A 27,283-nucleotide genomic window follows, 5' to 3' on the forward strand; every position below is an offset into this window, starting at 1 on the left:
AGATCTTGCATAAAGATAAAAGTAAATGAGTGAAAAACTACCCCAAAGACACGCAACCTGCACTTAATAAATATTAGGTCCGACCGGTATCAATATCCCTATTTCCTATTCATGTCGAACAGACGAAATTTGTAATTAAATAAAAACTGGGCATTTCAAACAAATGCTAATTTTCATAATCATAATTCGGCTTTACGATTTCGGAGAAAGACCTGAAACACAAATAAAATGTGCTATTAAGAAAACAGCTACCTCGTCCCTGGGTGGGCTCGAACCACCAACCTTTCGGTTAACAGCCGAACGCGCTAACCGATTGCGCCACAGAGACTACTGTGAGTGCTGTCAGGCTGTAAATGCTTACTTAAATAAATGACCAACAATGACTGATATTTCGTATAATTTATATTTTTTTTATTTTGTGCATACAGTAATGTATCTGAAACTGAAATAAGTACTACATGTCTAACTTAAAGTAAATAAGAAGACAATATTCAAATAATTAGGTAATCAAAAAAGGTTACGACACTGGAAATGATTTTAGCCAAAAACTTAACTAATGCACTGTAAAGGTAACAAAAGCTTATGGCATGAATGTGTTTATCGAGTTTGGTGGTTTTCAGATTATCAAAAGTAGTTCTCCTTTTGTTGTATTACCATATACTCCATTCCAAGATGGCGGCTTCAATCAAAGCAAAAACACAACGAGCTTCACCGACGCGGCCATCTTTAAAGCACCAGGACCCCGCCCAGTAATGTCAGCTAGTGCTTCATACAATACTCTCATCTTCAAAATGTGGTTACATTTGCACTATGTTACTGATATGATTTTAGCAACTTGACAAATACACTTCATAACATTACTCTACCATGAAAAACGAAGTAAAAAATACGGAAGACAGGATAGTTCTGTGTATTCAAACTAGTATAAAGACGCTAATGGTCAACTCACATCCGCCGAAATAGCTCAGTTGGGAGAGCGTTAGACTGAAGATCTAAAGGTCCCTGGTTCGATCCCGGGTTTCGGCAGTTCTTTTTCTACTGTAGCTGTAGGTAACAATTATTTGTACTTTATTTCCATATATGTTTTTAAAGAGCTTTCCATAATTTATCAATTTAGCTTACTTGAAATTCTCTAAAGGATCGTTAACTTGATCCTTTTTCTCGCTAGAATCTTGAGTTCATATTTTGTGGTTTACATTTTTTATCAAGGTTTCTTTCATTCATGCAAATGTACAGATATCGCATATGTTAGTGTTTGAAGACATCGAGTAAGCCCAGCATAAAACCAGGAACTAGCGTTAAGAGGAAGTACAGAAGGAATACAATGAATGGTAACCGCAATATTACCTAGAAACACGAATAAAAAGCCTCTGCAACTGTTCACCATTCAAGACTGCAATTATAATATAAATTATGTTATATAATGCCAGCAGGCGCGAATCAGGCGGGAGATTCCCGATGTTGAAGTTGAAAAAATGCTTTATGTAACTGGCTAAAATTGCCTCTGTTGCATGTAAGAATGTCCTCCTTGGGGAAAATATATTCCTCCAATCTTGTTTTTCTTGGATATCCCACTTTCCACAGTGCGGATTTCCACATTATGGCAGATTTGGCAAAGATTGCTCTGTGGTATTACTTGTATGCACCTATACAGGATTTTACTGCACAACAGGTCTTTTTATTAATAATCATCCCAGCAAGAAGGGCCCCCAAATTTCATTGAAAAATCGCCATTGTCAAGGATCAGGCGTGGGTGGGGTTGTCATCTTCTAGTAGTGATAATCCATCTTTTTTTGTGAATAGTCATTGCTGTTAACTCTTGGGGGTCATGTAGGATGGACTCTTCTGATGAGGGGGTATGGATTAAGTCACTCTTCAAAAATATGCGATGCTTCATGAGTTTGTGTGTCATCCTTGCACAGCACCCATGTGTATCTTCTCTCCTCCAGAAAGCAAAAGGCTATCCATGGACCACCAGACTCGTAGGGGTGTGGCAGTGGCAGTCTTCCGACCGCCCTATTATGACCAGGGTGGTGGGGCCGGCCGGGACCACCGTAGCAGTCATGGATCAGAGATCCCTGGAGGTGTTGCAGCAGTCTTGAGGCTGCAGTATGCTTGGAGGGGCCGCTGCAGCCCCGTCAAGCATATAACGAGTTTCCTCACCGCCCAAAAAAATGTGGCAGTGAGGAAACAAAGTGTCTGACACCATGTGGATGCACACAGTGGGGCACAACATGTACCTCCCTCTGTGCGTGCACACCAGTACTTGCACTGTATGAACTGCAGCAGTCAATGCCGTGCAAAAACAGATTTTGACGTTCCCATTGAAGTGCCTATTTCATAGGCACCACTCTGGCAACACTAAAGTACAGCCTGCCAGACAGGAGAAAACTCCTAGGGGCAGATCTACAAGAAAGTGCAGCAAGTCATTTTGCTCTGCAGTGCTGCGTTAGTTTCAAAGCACAGGGATGCAACATATTTACAACAATATGTCGCATCTCTGTGCTTCCTCCTAGGCTGGCGCACAAACTGCTGCAATGAGCCGGCGCAGGTATCCTTGCACCATGGTGCAAGGATGGCTGCGTCGTGTCGGAGATTGTTTTTGTGCAGGAACGGGCATCTTCCTGCACAAAAACAATCAATTAAGGTGATTTCGTCTTCCAATGTGTGCTGTAGAATGCAGCATGCATTGAAAGAAGATAAAAACAAGGAAAAATGAAAACATTTCTCCTCGTTGCACCTCGCTACGCATTCTGACACATTTCCAGATTTACGATTTCTCGTAAATCTGGAAATGTATCAGTGGACATGGGTGTTGCGTGGGACCACCCACAGCAACACCCATTTCACGCCCCTTACACGCAAAGCGTTGCATGAACAGGGGTAATATTTACAAGCAAAGGTTAAGTCATGCAGGGTGACTTTACCTGTTCTTGTAAATATCACTTAGCAGGCTGAGCCACCGGCGCGTCACGCAACTTGATGCACCGGCGGTGCAATGGGCTTTTAAATCTGCCCCCTAATGTGGCGGGCGGTTCAAACATTGGTTTATCAGTGCGGGAGCGGGGCAGTCCCACTCCCGCACTGCCGATCTCATAGTAAGGCCCGAAGACTGGATGACTTGCAGTGGAGCATAAATATGATTGGCTGGCTTGTATGCATGGACGTGTTTGACAGAATCTAACTTTCTGGTATGTGTATAAATTCTTAGGGGCATAGTATCAAGAACGAAGTTAAGATTATCACCGCTATAGCGGCAGGAAACTGCCGCTAAAGCGGCGATAATGGGCTTGATAATATGCCGTAGAGAATTCCAATAGAAGCCCATGTTCACACCAGAACATGGGCTTCTATGGGAATTCACAAGGGCATATTATCAAGCCCATTATCGCCGCTTTAGCAGCAGTTTCCTGCCGCTAAAGCGGCAATAATTTTAACGTTGTTTCTTGATAATATGCCCCTTAGTTGGATGTTAGAGTCGAAAGTTGCTGCCTGAGAGAGTCTACCATACACTTATGTGTGTTGTCTTCAGGTAGACTTGCAAGACTTCTGAACTGTCAGGGACCTATCATCTCTGAAGGGAGGGATCCTGACAGCTAAGGACCTCAAGCCTGATGGGAAGGGCTAGAACAGAGTAGATTTAAGGGTTAGAAGACCTGGAACACTCCCACTCAGTGAATTCACTGTAGGGTGGAATTCTAGGGTTGGGAAAGCTAGTAACTGCCCCGCTTGCCCTTCTCCCACAGAATCGCTTCCACACTTTCTTTTTGCCTGTCTGGCGTACAAACGCCCGAGAAGAAAATGGTTGAAACCCGTTTGCACCAACCTGGGAGCTAGGAACTATAGGGAGGTGTTGCGTATCCTAAAATCCGAGACATCCTCCCTTAGTACAATCTGTGGGGCTGCAACATTTTTGGGCTGTGCCTGGTTGATCAGAAGCAAGTCATTGAAGGCTAATGCAGTTTAAAACAAGGATTAATAGTGAGGCCTCTCATTGTATCTCTGGACCTTAGGATATATGAATTGTTTTTTAACTTGTATAGTTTTTAAGGAATTTTTAAATTTTGTACACATTGTTCTTAATCAACATGAATGTGTTTTATTGTTTGATTGTATGACATTGCGATAGTGCTCCTTTTAACTCTGGATGTTTTTAATTGGATGGCCTTGATTTGATTTGTTGATACTTTTATGATATTTTTATATCGAATAAAGTCATACAACAACAGGTTAGAAGGCCAGGTACTAGATCTCACCTTGTCACTTGCAGTCAGGTTCCCAGAGGCTCTCCATGCAAAAGCAATCTGTCTTGGTGAGGTGCATCAACATATAGATGATGGATAGGAGCTGCATGCTATGGACCGAGAGACCCTTTTGTAGGCAGCAAGTGAGCAACATGCAGCAAGGCACCAATAAGAATGACTAACTTAGTGGGAAGTTACGAAGGATCGTATGGCAGAATATTGTTGTCAGAAACATCATGTTGTATTTATTGTTTACAAGTATATTGCCCCATTGTGTGTAGCTTTCTACTATTAACCAGTTAACCGCAGCATAAAATCTGCTGCGGTGGGGGCGTTTCCATGCGTGGGCGGGGCAGCGTCGGCCAATGGAGGTGCGCAGCACTACAGAGGTAGTGCTCACGACGGCCGTTGGCCAACGCATGCAGCGAACGGGTTAACTCAAGCCGGGTGATATTTTTTGAAAACAATATTTAGGACACCATATTTACGTCAGACTATATTCTGACACCAACCTATGTTACGTGTCTATTGAACACCCCAAAGTCGAAGTTGTGGCTGGCTTGTCTGTGATAGTGTCTGAAGGCGATGAAGGTTAGGTGTGGTACCAAGGTGAGGGTAAGGCTGCTTCAGCCTCTGGGAGAGAAATTCTTAATGCTTCTGGATACCGTGTCACAATGGCTTTGAATATTTTGATTGCTTACTTCGACTCAGAGTCAAAAACCGATTGAGAGCAGTTCCTGCTGAGGCCAGCCCGACAAGAACTTGGCATCATAGGATGCCTTATGCACACTTGCCTTGATGCCATACTGCTGAACAGAAAGATGCAGAATGCTGGAGTGGCAAATTCAGATCGAATTCCAAAACCACATCAATTTCAAAGAGATTGAGGGGTCTAGACTGACAGTCCGGGGTCTGCAGCTGGATAGTTTTTAAACCCCAAACTGGTGTGCATCCACAACATCTAGTGGGGAATTTCGTAATATTGAAGCCAACATATGGAGGAAATAAATGTCTGCACGTAATTATGTATCGGTTTTCTATACTTAATTCTACAGCTACGTCTTAAGGATATACAGATCTTCAGGATAGGAGATGCAGAGTTAATACATCTTTCCTCCCATATATGCACTTACCATGATATTTTGTCCTCAATATTTTGCCTAGCATAGTAGTGTATCATGATACTCAATACTTCATACTACAAGTGCTCAAACTGAAGTACTTAAACAAACAGTTCTGCCTAGGCAATCTAATCAGACAAGCAGTTGAAACCAGGGGCATATTTACATGCCCCTATCGCCACTACAGCACCACTTTTAGTGACGTTGTGTTGGCGATAGGGGCTTTGCCTTATTTACAAGGCAGCATTATGCCACCTTTTGTGGCTTAACCACTTCGTTTGTGCGCACATTCCCGCTGTGCGGGCGAATTCTACGCATGCGCAAATCAGACGGCCCCCATCCGTCCGATGCACATGCCCACCGTGACGTCAGACGGCCGGGGGCCGTCCGAAGCACGGAAGAGGCGAACGCTGCCGTGGAAATAAGGCACCCTTTCACGCTGTACTTAGCGTGGAAGGGGAGGGCAATGGGTGTTGCAGTGGGCGTTCCACCGCAACTCCTTTTGATTTTGACACTGCCCCCTAAGTACAACGGTGGCGTAAATAGGAGGTGGCGCCAAAATTAAGACCAGGAAAAACCTGGTCTTAAACAGGCAAAACGAGGAGAAATGCTTTATTTCCTTCTATGTTTGCTGCATAAAGCAGCACACATAGAACTTAGAAAACGCCTTGAATAATTGTTTATGTGCAGGAAGGGGCACCTTCCTGCAGATAAACAATCATTCCCCCAACGCATTGCACTACGGTACACGGGTGGCTGTGTTGGCGCTAGGCAGCTGAACTCAGCACCAGCGCTAGGGGAAACGCAGGGGTGCGCCGCATTCTTGTGAATATGGCACATTCCTGCGTTTTCAGGATGAAGAAGCGTGGCCTTAGCAATGTTTGCTTTACGCCACGCTTCTCCATTCTGATGTAAGTATGCCCACATGTAAGTATGCCCACATATGTTGTTGAAAAGATGGATACAATAAACTGATATTCACACAAAAATCAACAAAAACGGAATGACTTCTTCATTGACTAGGTTTGGAGTAATGCCTTGAAAAAATAATGTCAACTGAAAGAGTTCAGAAGTTGACCCCAGTGTTGCGTGAACAACCCCTAAAAGTCACGAACGCGCTGATTTGAAATCGGTTGCCATTTATGAGGTGTGAGTAGATTTTATGAAAGTGTTCAGTATGTCTGCAAATTCTGTAGGAAAACCTGTCAGGAACAAATGTGCAAATCTGAGTGGCGCATTGTGTTGTGGAGGTCAGAGCCATGCATTGAGGGACAGGAAACAGACTTTAAAGCACTTCCCTTCGACAAAGGAAAGCATTAGCGTGCCTGTAAAACTCAGCACTCAAGGTTGAGAAGATGGTCTGGGACTCTAACCAGATGGAGACACTCACTTCTGGGTTACCAGTTTCTTCAGGGTTAACATAGGCAGCACAAGTATTTAAAGCTCTCTTCTCATTAAGTAAGCTGTCTACAGGTGAGTGATTCATTTAGTTGTATGGCTGCTCCGCTTGATGTTGTCTAGCCTGTCACCTTGCCTTCTAGCTCTTCACTTTGTTGTTTTTCTTTCCTTTGAGTTATCTTGGGTCCTCTCTAGACTCTGAAGGGGCTTCTCTTTGTCTGTTTGTTGTTCCTGCTGAATTGCCTTTGCAGCTCTTTGCGGCTTCTCAGTGGCCCTGAGACTGAACCTGCCCATCCTGAGGGCCTGCTCCTGTTTCTCTTTCCTTCTCTTCTTCTGTTGGGTGTTTTTTGGTTGCATAACATCTTCTTGCAGAACTGGTGAGACTCGGGCTCTCAAGCGATTAACCCTGCTGTTGGCCACCTTGGCCCGTACAGACATGGGGTTATGTCCAACACTGGGACTTCCATAGGCGGTGGTGCTCTATTGGTCTCCATCACCAGTCTGCCTGGGTACCCTCACATGGGCCCGATTCACAGAACTAATTTAAGACAAAATCCTAAACGTACTACCATTTTGGTATTCACAGAAGGCACTTACTCATTTTGGTATTCATAGAAGGCACTTACTCATTTCGGTATTCACAGAAGTTAGGAGTCCTAACTTTAGGACTCCTAAATGCCTTCTGTGAATACCGAAAGTCTTAAAGTTAGGATTTTTCTCAGTTTAGGAGTAGTAAAGTCAGGACTCCTAACAGCCTTTGATGGTCTCCTTTAATGCCATCCATTAGCCTTGCTCCCTTTTGCTTCTTCTTTAAATTAGGTGTAAATATTCTCTGATCTCTACATAAATTAGTTGTCTCAATGCACACGTAACTCCCCTGCATTATTGTTTATATCAGCATTGTCTCCTTCCAGATACTTCTGATCACCATCAAGGTAAGATTCCAAACAATAATTTTTGTTCCACTGGAGGCATGCATTCTTCTAAATATTAGTACTTTCAGCCTTTTTTAGATTATGCCTGAGACAGCGCATGTGCTGTCGGCAAAATCTTTGGGGCAGATTTATGATAACTGGCGCATCCCCAGGGATGCGCCAGTTATTTTGCGCCGCTGCTCCGCCACCCATGGTGCGCCACATTTACAATGCGGCGCACCATGGGGCAAAAACGGCACAGATGCTTGACGCATCTGTGCCGTAAAGGTGGCGCATTGCTGGAGTTGCGTCGCAAGCGCGACGCAGCTCCAGCAAGACTCGGGGGCGCCCCATCTTTACAATGCTGCATCAAGACCTACGCCTGCTTCAAGCAGGCGCAGGGTTTTGATGCAGCATTGGCCTGAAAGTGACTCAGTGAAATCTTATAGATTTCACTCAGCCACTTTTGCGAGGCGCACCTGCCCCGGAACGCCCACCCTGAGCCGGAACGCCCACAAGTGGCGCAGGGCTTTACAACGTGACGCATCTGCCTAGATGCGTCACGTTGTAAATAGGTCGTAGGGATGCGCCACGCTTACGCCGCAGTTGCGTGTCGCAAACATGGCGCATTCCCAACATAAATCTGCCCCTTTGTTTTTAAAAAAAGCTTAAAACAGGCTTGGAGCCCGCCCATTACTTACCACTCTTTACCATTTGTTGGCTTTCACATCACGTTTGTTTCCTTGCTTCATATTGGTCAGCGCCTCCTGCTTCCTTCTGGGGCTTTAGTGTTTGTCCCACCGTAGAGTATGGACCCAGCACAACTTCCTGTTTGCGGTCAGTGTCCTTCCACTGACTTGGCGCTCCTGCAGGTACTTTCTCTAACATTTTTGCCATACACTTTACAATAGTGTATGGCACTCTACTGTCCCATCTCCCTTCCTCATGTGGCTTGTCCCACCACCTTCCTCTTGCTGTCCGTTGTTGCTGCTCCCTTCCTCGTCCACGCCCTTCCCTCGTGTTGCTTTCCCCCTCACACTGTCCATTGTTGTTGCTCCCTCCCTTCCCCTGCTGTCGCTGTTACTGCTCTATCCTACCCTTGTCCCTGTTGGATGAGGGCCTATTTTCGAGGGAATCAGTATTCAGTTTTTGAAGGGTTTTGTCAATCCCATTAATGTATAAAGGAAAGAGGAGGGGTGCGATGACACAGACCTGTCTTATTCCCCTGGACACCTTGAAACTTGGGGTGCACGCTCCTTCCCTCCCATACCTTACTCTTGATGTCAATCTTGCATATAGTTGTGATAGAAAAGAAACAATATCATCTGGGGCGCCCGTATCAGTCATTGCTTCCCACAGATTGGGGTGGTTTACACAGTCAAAGGCCAAGCTCGGGTCTGCGAAGCATAAATGGATGTCTTCTTCCTTGGACAGTGTATATATGTCAATAATTAAATTCAAATTTATACACTGCTCTACCGTCTCCATCTCCCCCTAAATCCATATTGGGATTCTGTCAAGATGTTATCATTGGCCCAGTTCTCTAATCTTCCAAGGACTATTCGTCCCATGATCTTTACTGATGAATCTAAAAGGGATATGGGATGGTAGCATCTCGCATCTTCCCTGTTACCTTAGCATCTCGCATCTTCCCTGTTACCTTTTTTAAAAACGGGATAATTATACTATTGGTCCATGTATAGGGGACGCAGCCTTTAGCAGCTGCATTGCAGACCTGAGTTAAAGTAGGTGCCCATAACTGTGTATATTTTTGTATGGGAGCCGTACCCTATTTCATTTTATTAATTGCCAAAATTACCTCCTCTAGCCCAATCTGTCATTGGGGTATGGGAGATATGGGAGCTGACTCTTCTATATTATTAGCAGATACGTTACAAATTGCATGAAAATGTGTAAGCCAATCAAATGGGGCAATAACAGATTCAATTATAGAGTCTTGTTCATCTTTCCGCATCGGCGGGTTTACCACCTTCCAGAATAGGGTGGAATCCCTTGTGTCCGCGGCCTGATTCAGTTTCGACAAAGCCTCCTCTTGTACCTCTTTCTTCCTTCGTTTTAAGGCCTATTTATATAATAATCTGTATCGCTTGATTTCCAGTCTATCTCTGGGTGTTGTATGTAGGGCCTTATTTAATTTTTGTTTAGCCGCGTACAATCATGATTAAACCAAATTTTTGGCTGCCTCTTATTTGTAGAGCTGTTTCTTCTCAGGTTAGAGGCAATTGCTGTAGTAATTTTATCGAAAGCAGCCATAACCATGTCAGGGGAGGAGTTAATGCCAGTACAGATGGAAAAGCTTTCACAGTTGTCTTTGACAACCTTTTCCAGCATGATATCTTCAGTTATCCCTGTCTATTTAAAGCTGATACTGTTTTTCCCAGCTACCGCTATATTTGGTAACAGTAATTTATCCTCAGGCCAGTTTGTTTTACCACTTTTGGGCAAGGTCAGGGAAGCATGATCTCTGTATCTAGTGAATTTAGTATGGAGGGGGCCACAATGTTTCAGGCCAATAGTGGACACTTTAATGTGGTCAATACATGTAGGGTTGCCTCTGCCTTGAAAGGGTGGTTTTGGTGATTCGTCCTCTTCACCTCTAGATACTAAGGGCCTGATTCAAAGAACTAGCTTAGGACAAAATCCTAAACGTACTACTTTTGGTATTCACAGAAGTTAGGATTTTGTCTTAAGTTTGTCTTAAGACAAACGTAAGACAGACTTAAGACAGACTTAAGTTAGGATTTTGACTTAAGTCTGTCTTAAGTTTGTCTTAAGACAAATTTAAGACAAAATCCTAACTTCTGTAAATACCAAAAGTAGTAAGTTTAGGATTTTGTCTTAAGTTAGTTCTGTGAATCGGCCCCACAGACATCAAGATTATATTTGCATAAAAGCTCATTTAGCTTTTCCCCGTAACTATCGTGTGTGAAGTGGTGTTGGTTGGACCCAGTAATATCTGTGAATCCAGACACTCATTCCTGAGTAGCTGCACTTACTCGGGTTAAAATCCCCAAGCCAAATACATGTATGTTCGAGGTCCACCCTCTTTACAAAGTGAGCCAGTACTTTCCCTAGCTCATCCACAACCTTGTGTCGAGTAACATTAAAATGTTATTATAATCATTAAACAAAATAAAAGATCTGGTTTTCCACATTGCTAAAAGAGCCAATTTAAAAAAGGGGGAGCTATTATACACTTTTTTAAGTTCTATTGGCGCGAAAGTGGAGATAAAATTGCCAGACCTCATTTAGGTCGCCCAGATGCTCATGGTGTCACTGGGGTTGAAACTGTGGCAAATCCAACGATATATAGTTCTTGGGTATGCCATGTCTCCTGGAGACACAGTAAGTGTAGTGATTTAATGCTATTTAGCCAGTCCTTATCATTAAGCTTATTTTTGACCCCTGCTATATTCCATGATCTAAGCTTAATTTGACTGATTGGATCGATGGCTTTTTGGATTTGACCACCAAAGTTATACGCTGTGGCGCGTCGGGGTTGCTATGTACGTTGAGCGGGGGTGTAGGTGGGGCTACAGTCCCTTCAAACAGACTGACAGACACCGGTAATCTAGGTAACGCTGGTTTTATTGACTTAAAGGTTCGTTTGAGGTGTACGGTCTTTCTATAGTAAGGCAGTGCTGTCTCAGCCTCGTCTGAGAGTCTTTGAAGGCGTTTCTCCACTGCTGTTCTACGCACGTCCCGGTGGGTTCTGGGACTGGTGGTCCTGGCGTTCTCCTCCACGATGTCGTGCCGTCCGCCGTGCAGGGAAGAAAGAGAACAGCGTTTTAGCTTACTGGCTTGGACCACAACATGGGGAAGGGAGTGAGGGATCACACGTGCACAACTCCGTCTAGGGACTACGGTGAAGGGTAGTGAGGGAGGGGTAGTGCATAGGGTGTGAGTGCCGAATTACTTTTGTGGTTTAACCCACTTAAAGCCGGCCCAGCCTGAAAGCCGTGATCGTACCTCTGGTAGCCACACTTCCCTCGATGAAGTGTGGCTGGGCGAAGCGCCTTCCTGTTGGCCTCCCGGCTTGTCGGTTTCTCCCTTCCGCTGTTCTCTCTCCGTGCTCCTTTCTCTCTCCTCGTCTTTGACCATCCCTTCGAATCCTCGCCGTCCTCCCGCTCTTGTCTCTGCCTCTTGTCTCGGATGTTCCTCCGTTTCCCGACTCTGCTCCGCTCCTCTTTCTCCTTCTCTCCTCAGCTCCCGGCTCTCCTCCTCCGCTCCCAAACTCCACTCGACCTCGTCCTCTTCTCGCCAACCGTCCGTCTCTCCTACTGCACCTCCGAGTGTATAACACACCTGTGAGGGTTCCTGGGCGGCCTTTACCTGCGCGTAGGGGGCGTGACCTGTGACGTTGTCTCTGTCCAACTCCGCCCAATTAAAGTAGCAGGACTCTCCAGCATCCTCGGGGTCCGTGTCGTCCGGTTCTTCCGTGTGTCTCCAGGCGCCTGTATGCTGGTCAAAGAGAGGTGACACAGGTAAGCCTGGCGGACCCGATTCCTCCCCGTCACACCCCTCCCCCCTACGATTCTCCCGATCGGGGAGAGGAAATCTGGAGAGATAGTCAGCATTGGCATTGTCCTTCCCTTTACGGTGCAGTACTTGGAAGGAAAAGGGTTGCAACGACAAGAACCACCTCATGACTCTTGGGTTATTGGAGGCGTTGCGGCTCATCCATTGGAGAGGGGCATGATCAGTGTACAGTGTGAATGTGTGACCCTCCAGGTAATACCGCAGCTTGTCTACAGCCCATTTGATTGCTAGGCACTCCTTTTCTATTGTGGGGTACCTCACCTCCCTGGGGAACAGTTTCCTGCTTATGTATAGAATGGGGTGCTTGAGTCCCTCCTCTGTTGTTTGTGATAAGACTGCCCCGATCCCGAAATCGGAGGCGTCTGTGTGTAGAATGAAGGGTTTGGTGAAATCAGGGGATGTGAGCACCGGACGGGAGGTGATTGTCTTTTTGAGGGTTGAAAAGGCTCTTCTCATCTCCGGTGTGGGATTCAGGAAGTCTGACTTTGAGGTTTGTTTCTTCAGGGTATCTGTAAGTGGGGCTGCAATGTCGGAGGAGGGTATGAATCTCCGGTAATATCCCACTAACCCCAAGAAGGCCCTCATATCACAGAGGTTGGTGGGAAAAGGGGTGTCTGTGATGGCACGCACTTTTTCCTCTTTTAGGTTTAATGAGCCCACGACCCAACACGTATCCTAGGTATTTCACCTTCTGGAATCCGATCCTCGATTTTTTTGAGTTGATGTGTAGACCGGCTTTGGATAACTGCAGCAGGATGGTTTCTAGGTGTCGGAGGTGTGTCTCCCAGTCTGGGCTAAAGATGATGATGTCGTCCAAATAAGCTGAACTGTATGCCTGGTGTTCCCGGAGTACCTCATTCATCAACTTCTGGAACGTCGCGGGAGCTCCATGTAGTCCGAACGGGAGTACAGTAAACTCATATAAACCGTCAGGGGTTGAGAACGCTGTTTTCTTGCGGTCTTCCTCGCGTAGTGTCACCTGCCAGTATCCCTTGGTGAGATCTAGGGTACTGATGAATCTGGCCTCGCCCAACTTCTCGATCAGTTCGTCTATCCTTGGGATGGGGTAGGCATCAAACGACGACACAGCATTCAGAGCCCGGAAGTCCATGCAGAACCTGCTGCTCCCGTCTGGTTTGGGCACCATCACGATTGGTGAAGACCACTCGCTTCTTAATGGACGGATGACTCCTAGGCGGAGCATTTCTTTCACCTCCTTGCTTATGGCTTCTCTTTTGGCGGCGGGTATCCTATATGGACGTTGTTTTACAATGGTCCCTTTTGGGGTTTCGATTCTGTGTTCGGCCAGGTTCGTGGATCCCGGGAGGTCGGAAAATATGGTCGCACATCGTTTAAGGACTCTTTGTAACCCTTCTCGCTGTTCCTGGTATAGCTCTTCATTGATGACAAGATTTTGTACGGTGTTTTCTTTCTTGTTTTCTTTATCAGGTAGTGTATAGGCTATGAGGGGAGGGGCTCCGAGCCATTTCTTCAGGACGTTGATATGGAAGACCTGACTTCTCCTTCCCGATAACCGTAGCCGGTAAGTTGTTTTGCCAATGGTTTCTATGACCTGATAAGGCCCTTGCCACTCCGTTTGAAACTTCTTCGTGGTGGAGGGTAGCAACACTAGGGCCCAATCGTCTACCTCTAGCTTTCTCCATTTCTTTCCCTTATCGTAGTGGGTTTTTTGTTTGGATTGACTCATCTCCAGTTGTGAATAAGCCAGTTCCCGTATTTTCCCTATCTGGTTTTTCAGAGTCTGGCTATACTCAAGGAGTGTTTTCGTGTCTCTAGTAGGTTCGGCCTCCCAATACTCCTTTGTCATGTCTAAAAGACTCCTGGGTTGTCTTCCATACAGCATTTCAAAGGAAGAACATCCTAGGCTGCTCTGGGTTTGGCCTCTAATAACATAGAGCGCCAGAGGAAGTAACCGGTCCCAGTCGGTTTGGTTTGCTGTAAGCATTTTCTTTAGGATGCTCTTTAGTGTCCCGTTGTATCGCTCCACAAGACCATCCGTCTGAGGATGATATATCGATGTCTTGATCTGATGTAGGTTCAACATGTGGCACACCTCCTTCATAACACGCGACATAAAGGGAGTGCCTTGATCGGTGAGCACCTCCTTCGGAAAACCAACACGTGAGAACAGTTCTAGGAACTTCTCGGCAATGTTCTTGGAGGTGGGTGACTATAGGGGAAAGGCCTCGGGATATCTGGTGGCGTAGTCCACAATGACCAGAGCGTATTGGTTTCCTCTAGTTGTCCGTGGAAGAGGGCCGATGAGGTCCATTGCTACCCTCTCGAACGGGGTCCCTATTATCGGTAGTGGTTGCAACGGTACCGCCGGGGGTTTCTGTATGTTCTTGAGTTGACATACGTCGCAGGTTTGGCAGTGAGTCCTGATGTCTTGATAGACTCCTGGCCAGTAGAAATTTCTTAGGATGTTCTGGGTGGTTTTTTCACTGCCTGTGTGTCCTGCTAAAAGATGGGTATGTGCATAGAACATAATCTGGTCCCTAAAGCATACTGGAACAAGAAGCTGCTTGGGTTCGTCTTCCTTCGCCTGTCTGTACAACAGGTCATCCTGTATCAAAAACCGAGGGTATCTGGGGCTTGGGTTATCCTGCTCTGCATGAGCTTGTTCCCAGGCATTGAACAACGTAGAGTCATTGGCCTGCGCAAATTGGAAACTTCGGTCACCCTCCCAGGGTTCAGGGGCTATAAGCACTGACTTTGGGTCCACCCTCCCCCTTTTCAGTGTCTCGGAAAACAGGTCTAGGAAGTGGGGGTTATCAGTCCCGAGTATGAGTTCCTCTGGTAGGTTGTCCATTATCCCCACCTTTACTACAATCTGCCGCCCCCCCTCCAACTCTAAAGGGACGTTGGCGACCTGGTAGCTCTTTACGTCTCCGTGCACGCACTTAATGTGAACTAGGGAGTCGGGCATTACCTGGGAATCACACACAAACTTACCCCGCATCACCGATTGTTTGCACCCAGAGTCCAACAGAGCTTTAACCATTCTCCCATTCACTTGGACACTCACGTGATAAGCGCCTCCAAGCTCCGCTGAAAACATAACAGCTCGAGGTAAATAGCCAACCTCCATGGGTTCCTCCTGCATTCTCTTCTTTGGGCAAAACCTAGCTATGTGGCCCCATGTGCCACAATTGAAACATTGAGGGCCTCTCGATGGGGACACATCCGGGTTCAGAGGTCTGGGAGCAGGAAGCCCGGGAGGCGGTCTGGGTTTCCGGTCTATCCGAACCGGAGGTCTTACATTTTTTTCTGGTTCCATAGAGTGTAACCTGGGTTGAGCACGTAAATAGGTAGAGGCCATCTCCATCGCTTGTGCTGTGGTCAGGTTGGAGTGCTGCCTTAACCAGCGTTGTGTCCCAAATGGCAGAGCCTCCAGATATTGCTCCAGGTATATTTTGTCCATTATGGCTTCCTTTGTACTCTGGGCGGGGGTCAGCCACTTATCAGCCGCTGCCTTCAGACGAAAAAACAGGGTCTTAGGGTTTTCACCTGGTGTTCCTCTCTCCTTGCGGAAGCGGGCGCGATATGCTTCGGCGTCTAACCCTAAGTGATCAAGAATGATAGTCTTTATCTGCGCATAAGGGGTCTGTCCGTTTCCATTGGCCACTTGATATGCGGCCTGGGCTTCCCCTGTCAATAGCGGGGCAAGAAAGAACGGCCATTTCTCCAAGGGCCACCCACACGCCAGAGCAACTCTTTCAAAATTCACTAGGAAGGCGTCCGGATCTTCACCTGCTACATACTTTTGTAGGGATATGCTGGACGGGGTGGGGGGGTGTTGCCTTACGTTCCGCACTGGGTTGCCTGCTGTATCGATCCTTATCGGTTGCAAATCCCCGAGGGTCTTTACCACACTGTCTCTGAGAGCGTCTCTGTCGGCCTGAGCGGTAGCTATCTGTTGTTCTACGGCCCAACCCAACTGCTCCTGTCCTTTCACTAGTCGTTGTAGAAGCTCTTCCATCTTCGGATCCCAGATGGCTATTGGAGTGCCCGCATTCTCCACCACTTGTGGCGCCTCGGGGTTGCTATGTACGTTGAGCGGGGGTGTAGGTGGGGCTACAGTCCCTTCAAACAGACTGACAGACACCGGTAATCTAGGTAACGCTGGTTTTATTGACTTAAAGGTTCGTTTGCGGTGTACGGTCTTTCTATAGTAAGGCAGTGCTGTCTCAGCCTCGTCTGAGAGTCTTTGAAGGCGTTTCTCCACTGCTGTTCTACGCACGTCCCGGTGGGTTCTGGGACTGGTGGTCCTGGCGTTCTCCTCCACGATGTCGTGCCGTCCGCCGTGCAGGGAAGAAAGAGAACAGCGTTTTAGCTTACTGGCTTGGACCACAACACAGGGAAGGGAGTGAGGGATCACACGTGCACAACTCCGTCTAGGGACTACGGTGAAGGGTAGTGAGGGAGGGGTAGTGCATAGGGTGTGAGTGCCGAATTACTTTCGTGGTTTAACCCACTTAAAGCCCGCCCAGCCTGAAAGCCGTGATCGTACCTCTGGTAGCCACACTTCCCTCGATGAAGTGTGGCTGGGCGAAGCGCCTTCCTGTTGGCCTCCCGGCTTGTCGGTTTCTCCCTTCCGCTGTCCTCTCTCCGTGCTCCTTTCTCTCTCCTCGTCTTTGACCGTCCCTTCGAATCCTCGCCGTCCTCCCGCTCTCGTCTCTGCCTCTTGTCTCGGATGTTCCTCCGTTTCCCGACTCTGCTCCGCTCCTCTTTCTCCTTCTCTCCTCAGCTCCCGGCTCTCCTCCTCCGCTCCCAAACTCCACTCGACCTCGTCCTCTTCTCGCCAACTGTCCGTCTCTCCTACTGCACCTCCGAGTGTATAACACACCTGTGAGGGTTCCTGGGCGGCCTTTACCTGCGCGTAGGGGGCGTGACCTGTGACGTTGTCTCTGTCCAACTCCGCCCAATTAAAGTAGCAGGACTCTCCAGCATCCTCGGGGTCCGTGTCGTCCGGTTCTTCCGTGTGTCTCCAGGCGCCTGTATGCTGGTCAAAGAGAGGTGAGACAGGTAAGCCTGGCGGACCCGATTCCTCCCCGTCACATACGCCTTTGGGCTTCTCTCCCTGATATTTGTTTCTATCTGATCATGTTCATTCAGTGAGTCCTGTTCGGCCAAGCTGGGAAGTGGGGCATATCGATTCATACAGAGTACTGTAGGGCCCATACTAAATGTATGCACAGAGTGAGCCCTCTAGTAAGTAGGTAGGTGAGTTATCAAATACAGGAGAAGGTTTATAGAAGAAACCTAATGGGACAGCAACCACTCTTTCTTCTCTGTTAATCTTGTTTGATGTCCTTGACTGTTTTAATTTCAGGCCACTTGGTAGCGTAATCCATGAGAGCTAAGATAAACTTAGACGAACCTGACAAAGCGCCATATGGTCCCATAACATCAATTCCCATTTGCAGCCATGGGCCATCAGGGCATTTAATGAGAAGTAGAGGAGGCGTAAACACTTTGAGGCTCTTATCTGACGCCCCACACACACACAACACCACTGACTATTTCATCAACTTCTGTTTCCATGCCTGTCCACCAAAAGGTATCATGGATCCAACGTTTGGTAAGAATGGCCCCTAAGTATACTTCATGAGCCTTCCTTATAATGAGTGCTCTGAACACAGGTGGAGGACTAAGCTTGTCCCCTCACAAAAGAAAAACGTCTTCCAAAATAATTTCACTCTCTACCTTTGAAAATGGTTGCAAGGAGGTGACAAAACCTTCTCTCTCGGCCAACCGTTCATTACTAAAGCACACACATCTTATAAGATTGAATCGTCATGAAATGTAGACCTCCACTCTTCTTCTGAACACCTCTTCAACACTGGAATATCTAAAGTTGCAACAAAACAATCCTCACAATCTTCATCAATAAGGTATTTAAATTAGATTGCATAATTTTCATCATTTTCTACACAGACAGGAAAGGAAATCCGCTCTTAAGTTTTTACCCTCCGAGATATGCTTAACATCAAATTGATATTGTAAAAGATTACTGACCATTCTCAGTATCCTGGGTGTACAACATTTGAATAGAATAGAATAGAATGTTTATTTTTCACAGTTATTAAAATCATTGGAATTCATACAAAAACGAGTTTAAAAGCACTTTCCGAATTCTATTAAAAAGAGGAATTCATGGTAACAAAGGGGTTCATAGCTGGAAAGGAAATCCGCTCTGAAGTTTATTCCCCCTGAGATATGCTTAACATCAAATTGATACTGTAAAAGTTTGCTGATCATTCTCAGTATCCTGGGTGTACAACATTTGCTTACATTCTCCCCAAAATATTACCAAGAGGCTTATAGTCAGTTTGTAATAGAAAACGTCGGACCCACAGATAGGGACGAAACTTCTCAATGGCCCAACAGCATGCCAAAAGTTCTTTCTCAATAACTGAGTATTGGAGTTCAGCGGCTCGCAACACTCTGGAAGCAAATCCAATAGCATGTTCAACACCTCCCACCATTTGTGTCAGTATAGCCCCCAAACCCACCTGACTAGCGTCGACCGTAACGTAACAAGGATCGAAAGGTTTGAGAACTGTGCATTGTTTCAACATCGTCTTAACACAGTCAAAAGCATGTACACACTCACTTCCCCAGCGAAACATCAACCCTTTTTTGAGGTGCCCACTGATGGGGCAAACAATAGATGCGAAATCGGGGATGCACCTGGAGTAATACTCACACAACCCCAACAAGGATTTCATACTGCTTTTGCCCAAAGGAGCTGCAGCGCTGACAATGGCCTCCAGTAGTCCAGGTTTGGGGTTGACACCTTCATCAGAAACAACATGTCCTGAATATACCATTTCTTCACAGAAAACTCATACTTCTCCGACTTTAAATCAATACCATGTTCCTTGAACAATGTCAACACTCTGTGAAGTGTGCGATCATGGGAAGGTGCGTCTTTAGCAAAAACCACATGTCATCTTGGAAGACAAGAACACCATCAACATCATTGAGAATATTATTCATAACTCTCTGAAAAACAGAGGCCGCCAACGCCAAACCAAACGGCATGCAGCAATATTGAAAGGTCCCCAGGGGAGACACAAAAGCCGTTAGATGTTTTGACTTGGGATGGAGTTCTACCTGGGGATAGGCAGTAGCTAAACCGAGCTTTGTAAAAAATGTTGTGCCTCTAGTAGAAGCAAACAGGACACAGATTTTGGGCAAGGGGAGTGAATTTACCCGTTTCTCTTTGTTTAAAGACCTCAAATCCACACAAACTTTAAGTTGCCCACTCCTCTTGCGGGCTATGACCAATGGAGAAAGCCATAACAAGGAATCAGTGGGTTCAATAATGCCTTTGGCACACAAATACTTAAGTTCCTTTTCTAAGTCAGACCTTACACTATATGGTTTAGCCCCCGAGTTTGTGTTTACAGGAGTGGCACCATCTTTGACAAGAATCTTGTGCTTAAAACCTTTAATCTTCCTGAGGGTGTCACCAAACACAGATAGGAACTTGGCTTTTCATGCTTGTCCTACATTATCACAGCATTCTACTACTAGTACTTGTTCTCGTGCACCCGGTCTCAAAATCATTCCAAACAATCATTGGTGAAGCAAATCAAGTATATTCAAACCTTTAACTGATACATAGACCTTTCCCGTTGATCCTTCTCCCTTTAAACATTATGTCCTCCTAAAAAAAAACAAGCAATTCTATTTTACGTCCCTCATAGGACACTGGAGATCTATCAGGAGGAGAAAATTGTATTGAATTGCGCCAGGTTTCTTCAAATAATTTCTTTGTTATCATCGTGATTCGAGCACCAGAATCAACAAGCAACTCAAGGTCTTTGGGGCACATGCCTCAATGTAGGCAATTGTGATTCCACTCGCAATGCATGTATGTTCCTCTAGAACCACAGAAATAATTTCAGTACCACTTTCACCATCAGATTCTATGACGCACACCACAGGCTTTTGGCAAGCCCTTTTTTTAAGACTAAACTTTAGCAAAGTGACCCACATTCTTGCAATATTTGCAAGTCACATTAATAGCAGGGCATCTACTATTTTTGAAGTAGTGAGAGGGATTACCACACCTAAGACATATGTTTCAAGTACTCCCAGTTTGACCATCAGGTTTAACCATTTTGGACACAAAATTAGAACTAGAACTCTTTGTCTTCATGTGTGATTTTCCTGTGCTTACAATGTTGGATCACTGAAATTATATCGACCTCAAAAATATCGAGTTACCATAATATCGATGATAAAATATCGATGGACAAAATATCGACTGGCTATCTTTAAACAGGTAAGTACCAAAATATCGACTCTAAAATATCGAGTTACTAAAATATAGACTGTAAAAATATCGTTTTTTTAAAATGTCTTTAAATTAAGTTAAAACTAATGTAATAATAAATATATTTATTTTAAACTTACTTAAAATTATTAAATTAATGTTATATTAATAAATATTTATTGTAAATTAAAAAAAATATAAAAAAATAATACATAGATATTTATATAAAAAATATTATTAAATAAACATATATAATAATTTTACCGTAGCATAGCAAAATGGTTAAAATTTATTGTAACAACTGTAGTGAATTCTACAATAGCTAAAGCGTTGGATAGCGTAGGGGTAAAATTTACTATTCCCACTCCAGTGGGTGCTACAGTAGGGAAAGCGTTGGATAGCGTAGGGGTTAAAATTACTATTCCCACTCCAGTGGGTGCAACAGTAGGGAAAGCGCTGGATAGCGTAGGGGTAAAGATTACTATTCCCACTCCAGTGGGTGCAACAGTAGGGAAAGCGTTGGATGGCGTAGGGGTTAAAATTACTATTCCCACTCCAGTGGGTGCTACAGTAGGGAAAACATTGGATAGCGTAGGGGTTAAAATTACTATTCCCACTCCAGTGGGTGCATCAGTAGGGAAAGCGTTGGATAGCGTAGGGGTTAAAATTACTATTCCCACTCCAGTGGGTGCAACAGTAGGGAAAGCGCTGGATAGGGTAGGGGTTACAATTACTTTTCCCACTCCAGTGGGTGCAACAGTAGGGAAAGCGCTGGATAGCGTAGGGGTAAAGATTACTATTCCCACTCCAGTGGGTGCAACAGTAGCGAAAGCGTTGGATAGCGTAGGGGTTAAAATTACTATTCCCACTCCAGTGGGTGCTACAGTAGGGAAAGCGTTGGATAGCGTAGGGGTTAAAATTACTATTCCCACTCCAGTGGGTGCAACAGTAGGGAAAGCGTTGGATAGCGTAGGGGTTAAAATTACTATTCCCACTCCAGTGGGTGCAACTGTAGGGAAAGCGTTGGATAGCATAGGGGTTAAAATTACTATTCCCACTCCAGTGGGTGCTACAGTAGGGAAAGCGTTGGATAGCGTAGGGGTAAAAATTACTATTCCCACTCCAGTGAGTGCAACAGTAAAAAAAGGCAAAACTTCATAATTAATTATTATTTATAGAAATATCAGTACCAAGTAAATTTAATTTCCTATACCAATAACTTGTATTTACCAATTAATTTTAATTTCATGGACAATTATTAATTAATTAAACAATTTAATTAATTTACTTAATTGAATAATTAATTATTGATTTACTTCCCACCCTATTCCCCTATAAACCCACAACCCGCTACTGAAACTAATTTACTATAAATTAATTATTTATCAACGAATCAATTATTATTAATTACCACATATTTTTTATTTAATTACCTATTATTAATTATTTTACAATTAATATTAATTTACATAATTAATTAATTATATTTAAATTACTTCCCACCCTATTCCCCTATAAACCCACTACCCGCTACTGAAACTAATTTACTATAAATTAATTATTTATCAATTATTATTAATTACCAATTATTTTTTATTTAATTACCAATTATTATTTATTTTACAATTATTATTAATAATTACATAATTAATTAATTATATTTAAATTACTCCCCTCCCTATTCCCCTATAAACCCACTACCCGCTACAGATTTATATTACACAATTATTAAAAATTAGTAAAAACGTACCTTATTTTCCATTTTCTTTTGTCTATATTGTATCTAGTCGATATTATGTCTAGTCTATATTTTCGATTCGATATTTTGGCTATTAATATCGATATAACTCGATATGTTTGTAGTCTATATTATGTCTGGTCGATATTTTGTCTAGTCTATATTTTTTCCTCGATATTATGTCCAGTCTATATTTTGGATTCGATATTATGTCTGTTTACCTACAATGTTAACACTTTCTGTACCCTTGTCGTATAACTTCTTTAAAGAGAACATAGATATTTCAATACTCTTTGCGATCTTAATGGTTTCATCTAAGGACGGATTCACAAACTCAACAGTTTTTGTCTAATATGTTTGTCCTTACATTGGCAAACAAATTGATCTCTTATAAGTTGATCTGTTAAATTTTCTAATTTAAAGACAGAGGCCAATCTCTGCAAAACTGATGCAAAAGAGTCTACATTCTCCTCTTCACTCTGTTTTCTTTTGAAAAATTAGTGTCTAAGTACCACAAGGCTAGGCTGTTTATCAAATCTGTTCTTTAGTTTGATCACAGTCTCACTGTATTCATCTATCCCCTCATTGTCTTCAGGGCTTAAACTAGGTAAATGTTTAAAAATAGATCTACCTTCAAATCCAAGTGAATGAAGTAACAGACATTTTTTTCTGTCTGCAATAAATCTGGATGCTCCTATTGCCCCTTAATACGTTTTGAAAGCATCATACCATATTTCCTATCTCACAGATGGTTCACCTGGAGTGTCCAAAAATGCTGGTGGAGGGCTTACAGCTTGCATGGTACACATAACAATTAAAAAATAAATGTAAGAAAATAAACTATGAGCAAAGGCAAACTAGTGTACCAAATTCGAAGATGTGACATAGAGGTAAGTTTGTGTGTCTCTGACGATTGTAGAGGCGAAATTACACACCTTTGAAATAACGAAGAGATATGATATGTGTGTACGAGAACCAGAAATGTATTTGTAGAGCTGCAAAAGGAATAATATATATATAGTTTGTAACACCCAGACAAAAGTGTGTGTGTCACTGATGATGAAAGGGGTTTGACACACAACGATATAAGGAAGGAGGCAAGGTGTGTGTGTATCCGACGAACACTAATAACGTTCCTCCATTATAGATGAGAAAAGGATAAAGGCCCACAAGCCATAAAAGGATGGCAGACGTGCATGTAGTCGTAGGATAAATAAACACGCAGACACTTTTTCACCAAGGTGTAGCCAAAACGAGTAATGTGGTGAAGGTGCCCAAGTTGATTTACAGAGGCTTCCAGATGCGCGTATCGTCGAAAAAAATTGTTATATCTTATGTTGTATATGTTTTGCTTACTTTGTGTTTCACTTTAAAGATCCAGTGTCACTGTTCTTAGAATGTTTATGGTTCACCTAGCAAGTGTGTTAGAATGATTCAGATGACCTGGAGTTGCTGTTGGTGTCCGCCCTGTCCGCCTCCACTCACCATGTAGCGTTAATAAACTACATTTATCACTTATGAACTGCATGATTACTACAGATTTATTGGTGACGAGGATGGGACACCACCTCACTCTTCCATGAAGGTTTCTCCGTTTGAGTTGGTAAGAGGCACATGAGGGTCATCTTGGCTGTTCTCTCACGAAGTGTCGTATTCGAGACAACTGAAACCGAAGATGTAGTCTTGAGTTGTTGTGTTTGTGGTGCAGCAGATAAGTGTTTTAAAGTGTCTGTTCCTCCATTGATGCCTATTAAGTGTCCACAGAGTCTGTGGTTGAAACTTGTTATCAACATCATGGGGCCTTATGATTGCATTCAAGGTGGTTTTCGCTTTGTCTTAGTCCTCATGGATTATTATTATTTTTTTTTGTGAAGAGTTTCATTTAGCGCAAACTTGACCAGAATCGGGTGTCAGAGCGCTTTACATAGCACCAGTTACGTTACATGAGGACACATATTGATTTTTTGCTAGGCACGGGGAGATTAAGTGATTTGTCCAGAATCACAGGATGTTTTAGCGTCATTACCGAGACTCGAACCCAGTTCCCCAGGTCCGAGGTCGAGCGTCCTAGCCGTTAGGCGAACGCATCTAAATGGCCTGAAGTCAAGCTTGTCAGAGAAGTCAGCACCAAGTGCATAATCAAAGTTTGAGGGATGTGTGGTTGAGATAGGGTTGTCCAGAAGTGCTGGTTTCTGATAATGGTAAACAATTTGTCAGTCATGAATTTCAATCTTTTCTTGTGGAATCTGGAGTTAAACATAAGAAAAGTTCTTTATTTCATCCTCAGACAAATGGCCTTGTGGAAAGGATGAATTGGGTGGTGGGGTAGTGTGTCAGGTGGGCAAGAGCAGGTAACCATGATGTTCACAAGGCTCTTGACAGTATGGTATTGTTCTACAGGACAACGCCTCACTCTTTCACGAAGATTTCTCAGTTTGAGTTGGTAAGAGGGAGGAAGGCCAATACCAGTTTCAGACCTGGTTGGATGACTAAATGAGTGAAATCTGAATCTGATATTTCTAAATTGATGTCCACAGTTATGGAAATATGTCTTGTTCTCAAATCAAACAAAAAGTGTTGTATGATACAAAAAGGGCTGTAAAAGTTTCTCCACTTGAAGTTGGAGACATGATAAAAATCAAAATCTTTGGTTCATACAAAAAAAGGTGACAGTACATTTAGTGAACCGGTCAAGGTCATTAAAATTGTTGGTAATGCGGTTAAAGTCATGGGAGGTCCTTGGTGGAATCTCAACAGGGTGGTGAAAGTCCGTACCAAAGATTCTGTTCCGATTTGTCGGTCATCTGTCCCTTCTCATGTTGACCAAGTTGATGTTAGACAGAGTTCTAGATTGATTGTTAAACCTGCCAGATATAGAGTTTAAGTATTTTTTTTTCTTTTTCTTGTTAGGAGAAGATATATATATGGTATATCTTATGTTGTATATATTTTTCTTACTTTGTGTTTAACTTTAAAGATCCAGTGTCACTGTTCTTAGACTGTTTATGGTTCACCTAGCAACTGTGTTAGAATGATTCAGATGACCTGGAGTTGTTGTTGGAGTTGGTCCTGTCCGCCTCAACTCACCATTTAGACGTAATAAACTATATTAATCACTTCTGACCTGCGTGATTACTACAAACTCCCTGAAGACAAAGGAAAACTATGAGACTTTTCCCGATCTCTCAAAATGGCCGCTGTAACTTGCCTATGCGTGAGGACGTAGCATGATGATGATGACGCCCCAGGAAGAGGAGTTGCGCACTAGTTGATTTGTGGAAGGAGTGATGAAGTGAAGAATGACCATTGCGTAGGACGGAGCGTGAGATGCCGTTAGAATTAAAAATTTGCAAACATTCGTGACAAGAATTTTCAATTCTATTAAGGACACGGAAGCGAGGATTATGCTTTCTCGATTTCTTTACTACAAACAGCAGTCAATAGGAACACAGTAAAGAAACGAAAAACTACCAATCCCATGAACACTTAGGCAACCATAGAGAGCATATCCCTATATAAAGAACCATAGAGGGCAAGACTTCCTCTTTCTTTGTCCATTAAAATAATAAGTCAAGTAAAAGTCAATTCACGTGGAACCGAAGAACAGCCTGGAGGAAACATCCGGAGGCAACAGGAGAATGATCATCAGGAGACATTCCAAGAGACCAAGGAGCAGGAGACTGGAGCAGGCAGAACTCCACAGATCCAGAATCCGAAAAGGCTGGAACCAAGCCAGGACAAGAACTGAAGGATCTCACTTCTGGTCAGAACCTAAAAGAAAATCAGAGCCGTAATACACCATCCCAGTACCATGGAAGGTAAAATATAAAGGGTAGGGAAATAGTGCAAGAAAACATGTCACAATGTCATCTCAATGAGAAATATACATGGTACATGCAGTAAAATACATTTGGGTGGGATAATCCTCGCCTCCGTGTCCTTAATAGAATTGAAAATTCTTGTCACGAATGTTTGCAAATTTTTAATTCTATGGCAGGACAGGAGCCTCAGATTATGCTTGTTCAAAGCTGATCCACCACAACAGAAGCAATATCCACAATGGGTTTGAAATAAAACATTTTAAACACAGTATCGGAAGACCAATCAGCGGCCTTCATAATATCCGTCAAACTCACACCAACAGAAAAAGCCTTAGAGGCCATGGCACCCCGAGCGGAATGAGCTCTGAAAATGGAGATATCAATTCCAGCCTCAGACATAAGCCAACGTACCCAACGGGCCAGGGTAGCCGGCGCCACAGGCTTAAAAGGCTTCTGCAAAGCAATCAGCAACTGACCAGACAAATCTTGTCGAAAAGGAGCAGTACTTACCTCATAATCCTTTATGCATTGGACCACACATAACTGTGGATTCTGAGGAAAAGCTGGATATGTCACAGAAGACAGGTTACATTTAGTGCGCCGGGAAATTGTAAAAGTGACCCCTTCCGGAGAAAACGAACGCCCGCGAGGTCCAACGCCCGCACATCTGAAATGCGTTTACAAGACACCAGACAAAGTAGCATCGTCAACTTTGCTGAAAGTTGCTTATGAGACAAGGAAGAGTTGTGAGGCCAAGCTTCCAGAAAACGTGAGACAATGGAGACATCCCAAAGAGCAACATACTTTGGACAAGGTGGTTTAACCAGATGAATGCTACGAAGTAATTTAGAAATCAAGGGATGTCCCCAACAGGCTTCCCGTCAACAAAATCGTGGCCCGCAGAAACAGCGGAGCGAAAGGAATTGACTGTCCTATAAGCAGAACCAGAAGACGCTATGGAAGCAAGAAAATTAACTACTAAAGTAACATCCGCTGAAGCGGGATCCAAGTTCCGTTCAGAACACCAACCACACCATCGCCGCCAAGCTGATGCATAACGCTTGTGCGTGTTGGGGGCCCAAGCTTCCCCGATAAATCGTGTAGCGTCTCCAGATAAGCCAGGGACTTTCCAGCGTTCCCCGAAATCCGCCACGCAACCAGCCGGAGCTGACCGGA

General features: G+C 44.1%; 1 protein-coding gene and 2 non-coding genes across 3 annotated transcripts; 1 reads left to right on the forward strand and 2 right to left on the reverse strand.

Annotated features, from left to right (window-relative positions):
* Nucleotides 1-254: 254 nt before the first annotated feature.
* TRNAN-GUU (transfer RNA asparagine (anticodon GUU)) lies at nucleotides 255-328 on the reverse strand. Its single transcript has one exon. It is a non-coding gene; the product is annotated as a tRNA-Asn (tRNA).
* Nucleotides 329-953: 625 nt separating this feature from the next.
* TRNAF-GAA (transfer RNA phenylalanine (anticodon GAA)) lies at nucleotides 954-1,026 on the forward strand. The gene has a single exon. It is a non-coding gene; the product is annotated as a tRNA-Phe (tRNA).
* A 10,584-nt stretch (nucleotides 1,027-11,610) lies between these two features.
* On the reverse strand, nucleotides 11,611-16,240 carry LOC147668157 (uncharacterized). Its single transcript, XM_086948743.1, has 2 exons — nucleotides 15,287-16,240; nucleotides 11,611-12,159 (listed from the first exon to the last, which is right to left on the reverse strand). Exons 1-2 carry the CDS (start codon nucleotides 16,238-16,240, stop codon nucleotides 11,611-11,613), a joined length of 1,503 nt encoding a protein of 500 aa, XP_086804869.1.
* Nucleotides 16,241-27,283: the final 11,043 nt, after the last annotated feature.

This window comes from Lissotriton vulgaris, unplaced genomic scaffold (assembly GCF_964263255.1).
Source record: "Lissotriton vulgaris unplaced genomic scaffold, aLisVul1.2 SCAFFOLD_410, whole genome shotgun sequence".
NCBI lineage: Eukaryota > Metazoa > Chordata > Amphibia > Caudata > Salamandridae > Lissotriton > Lissotriton vulgaris.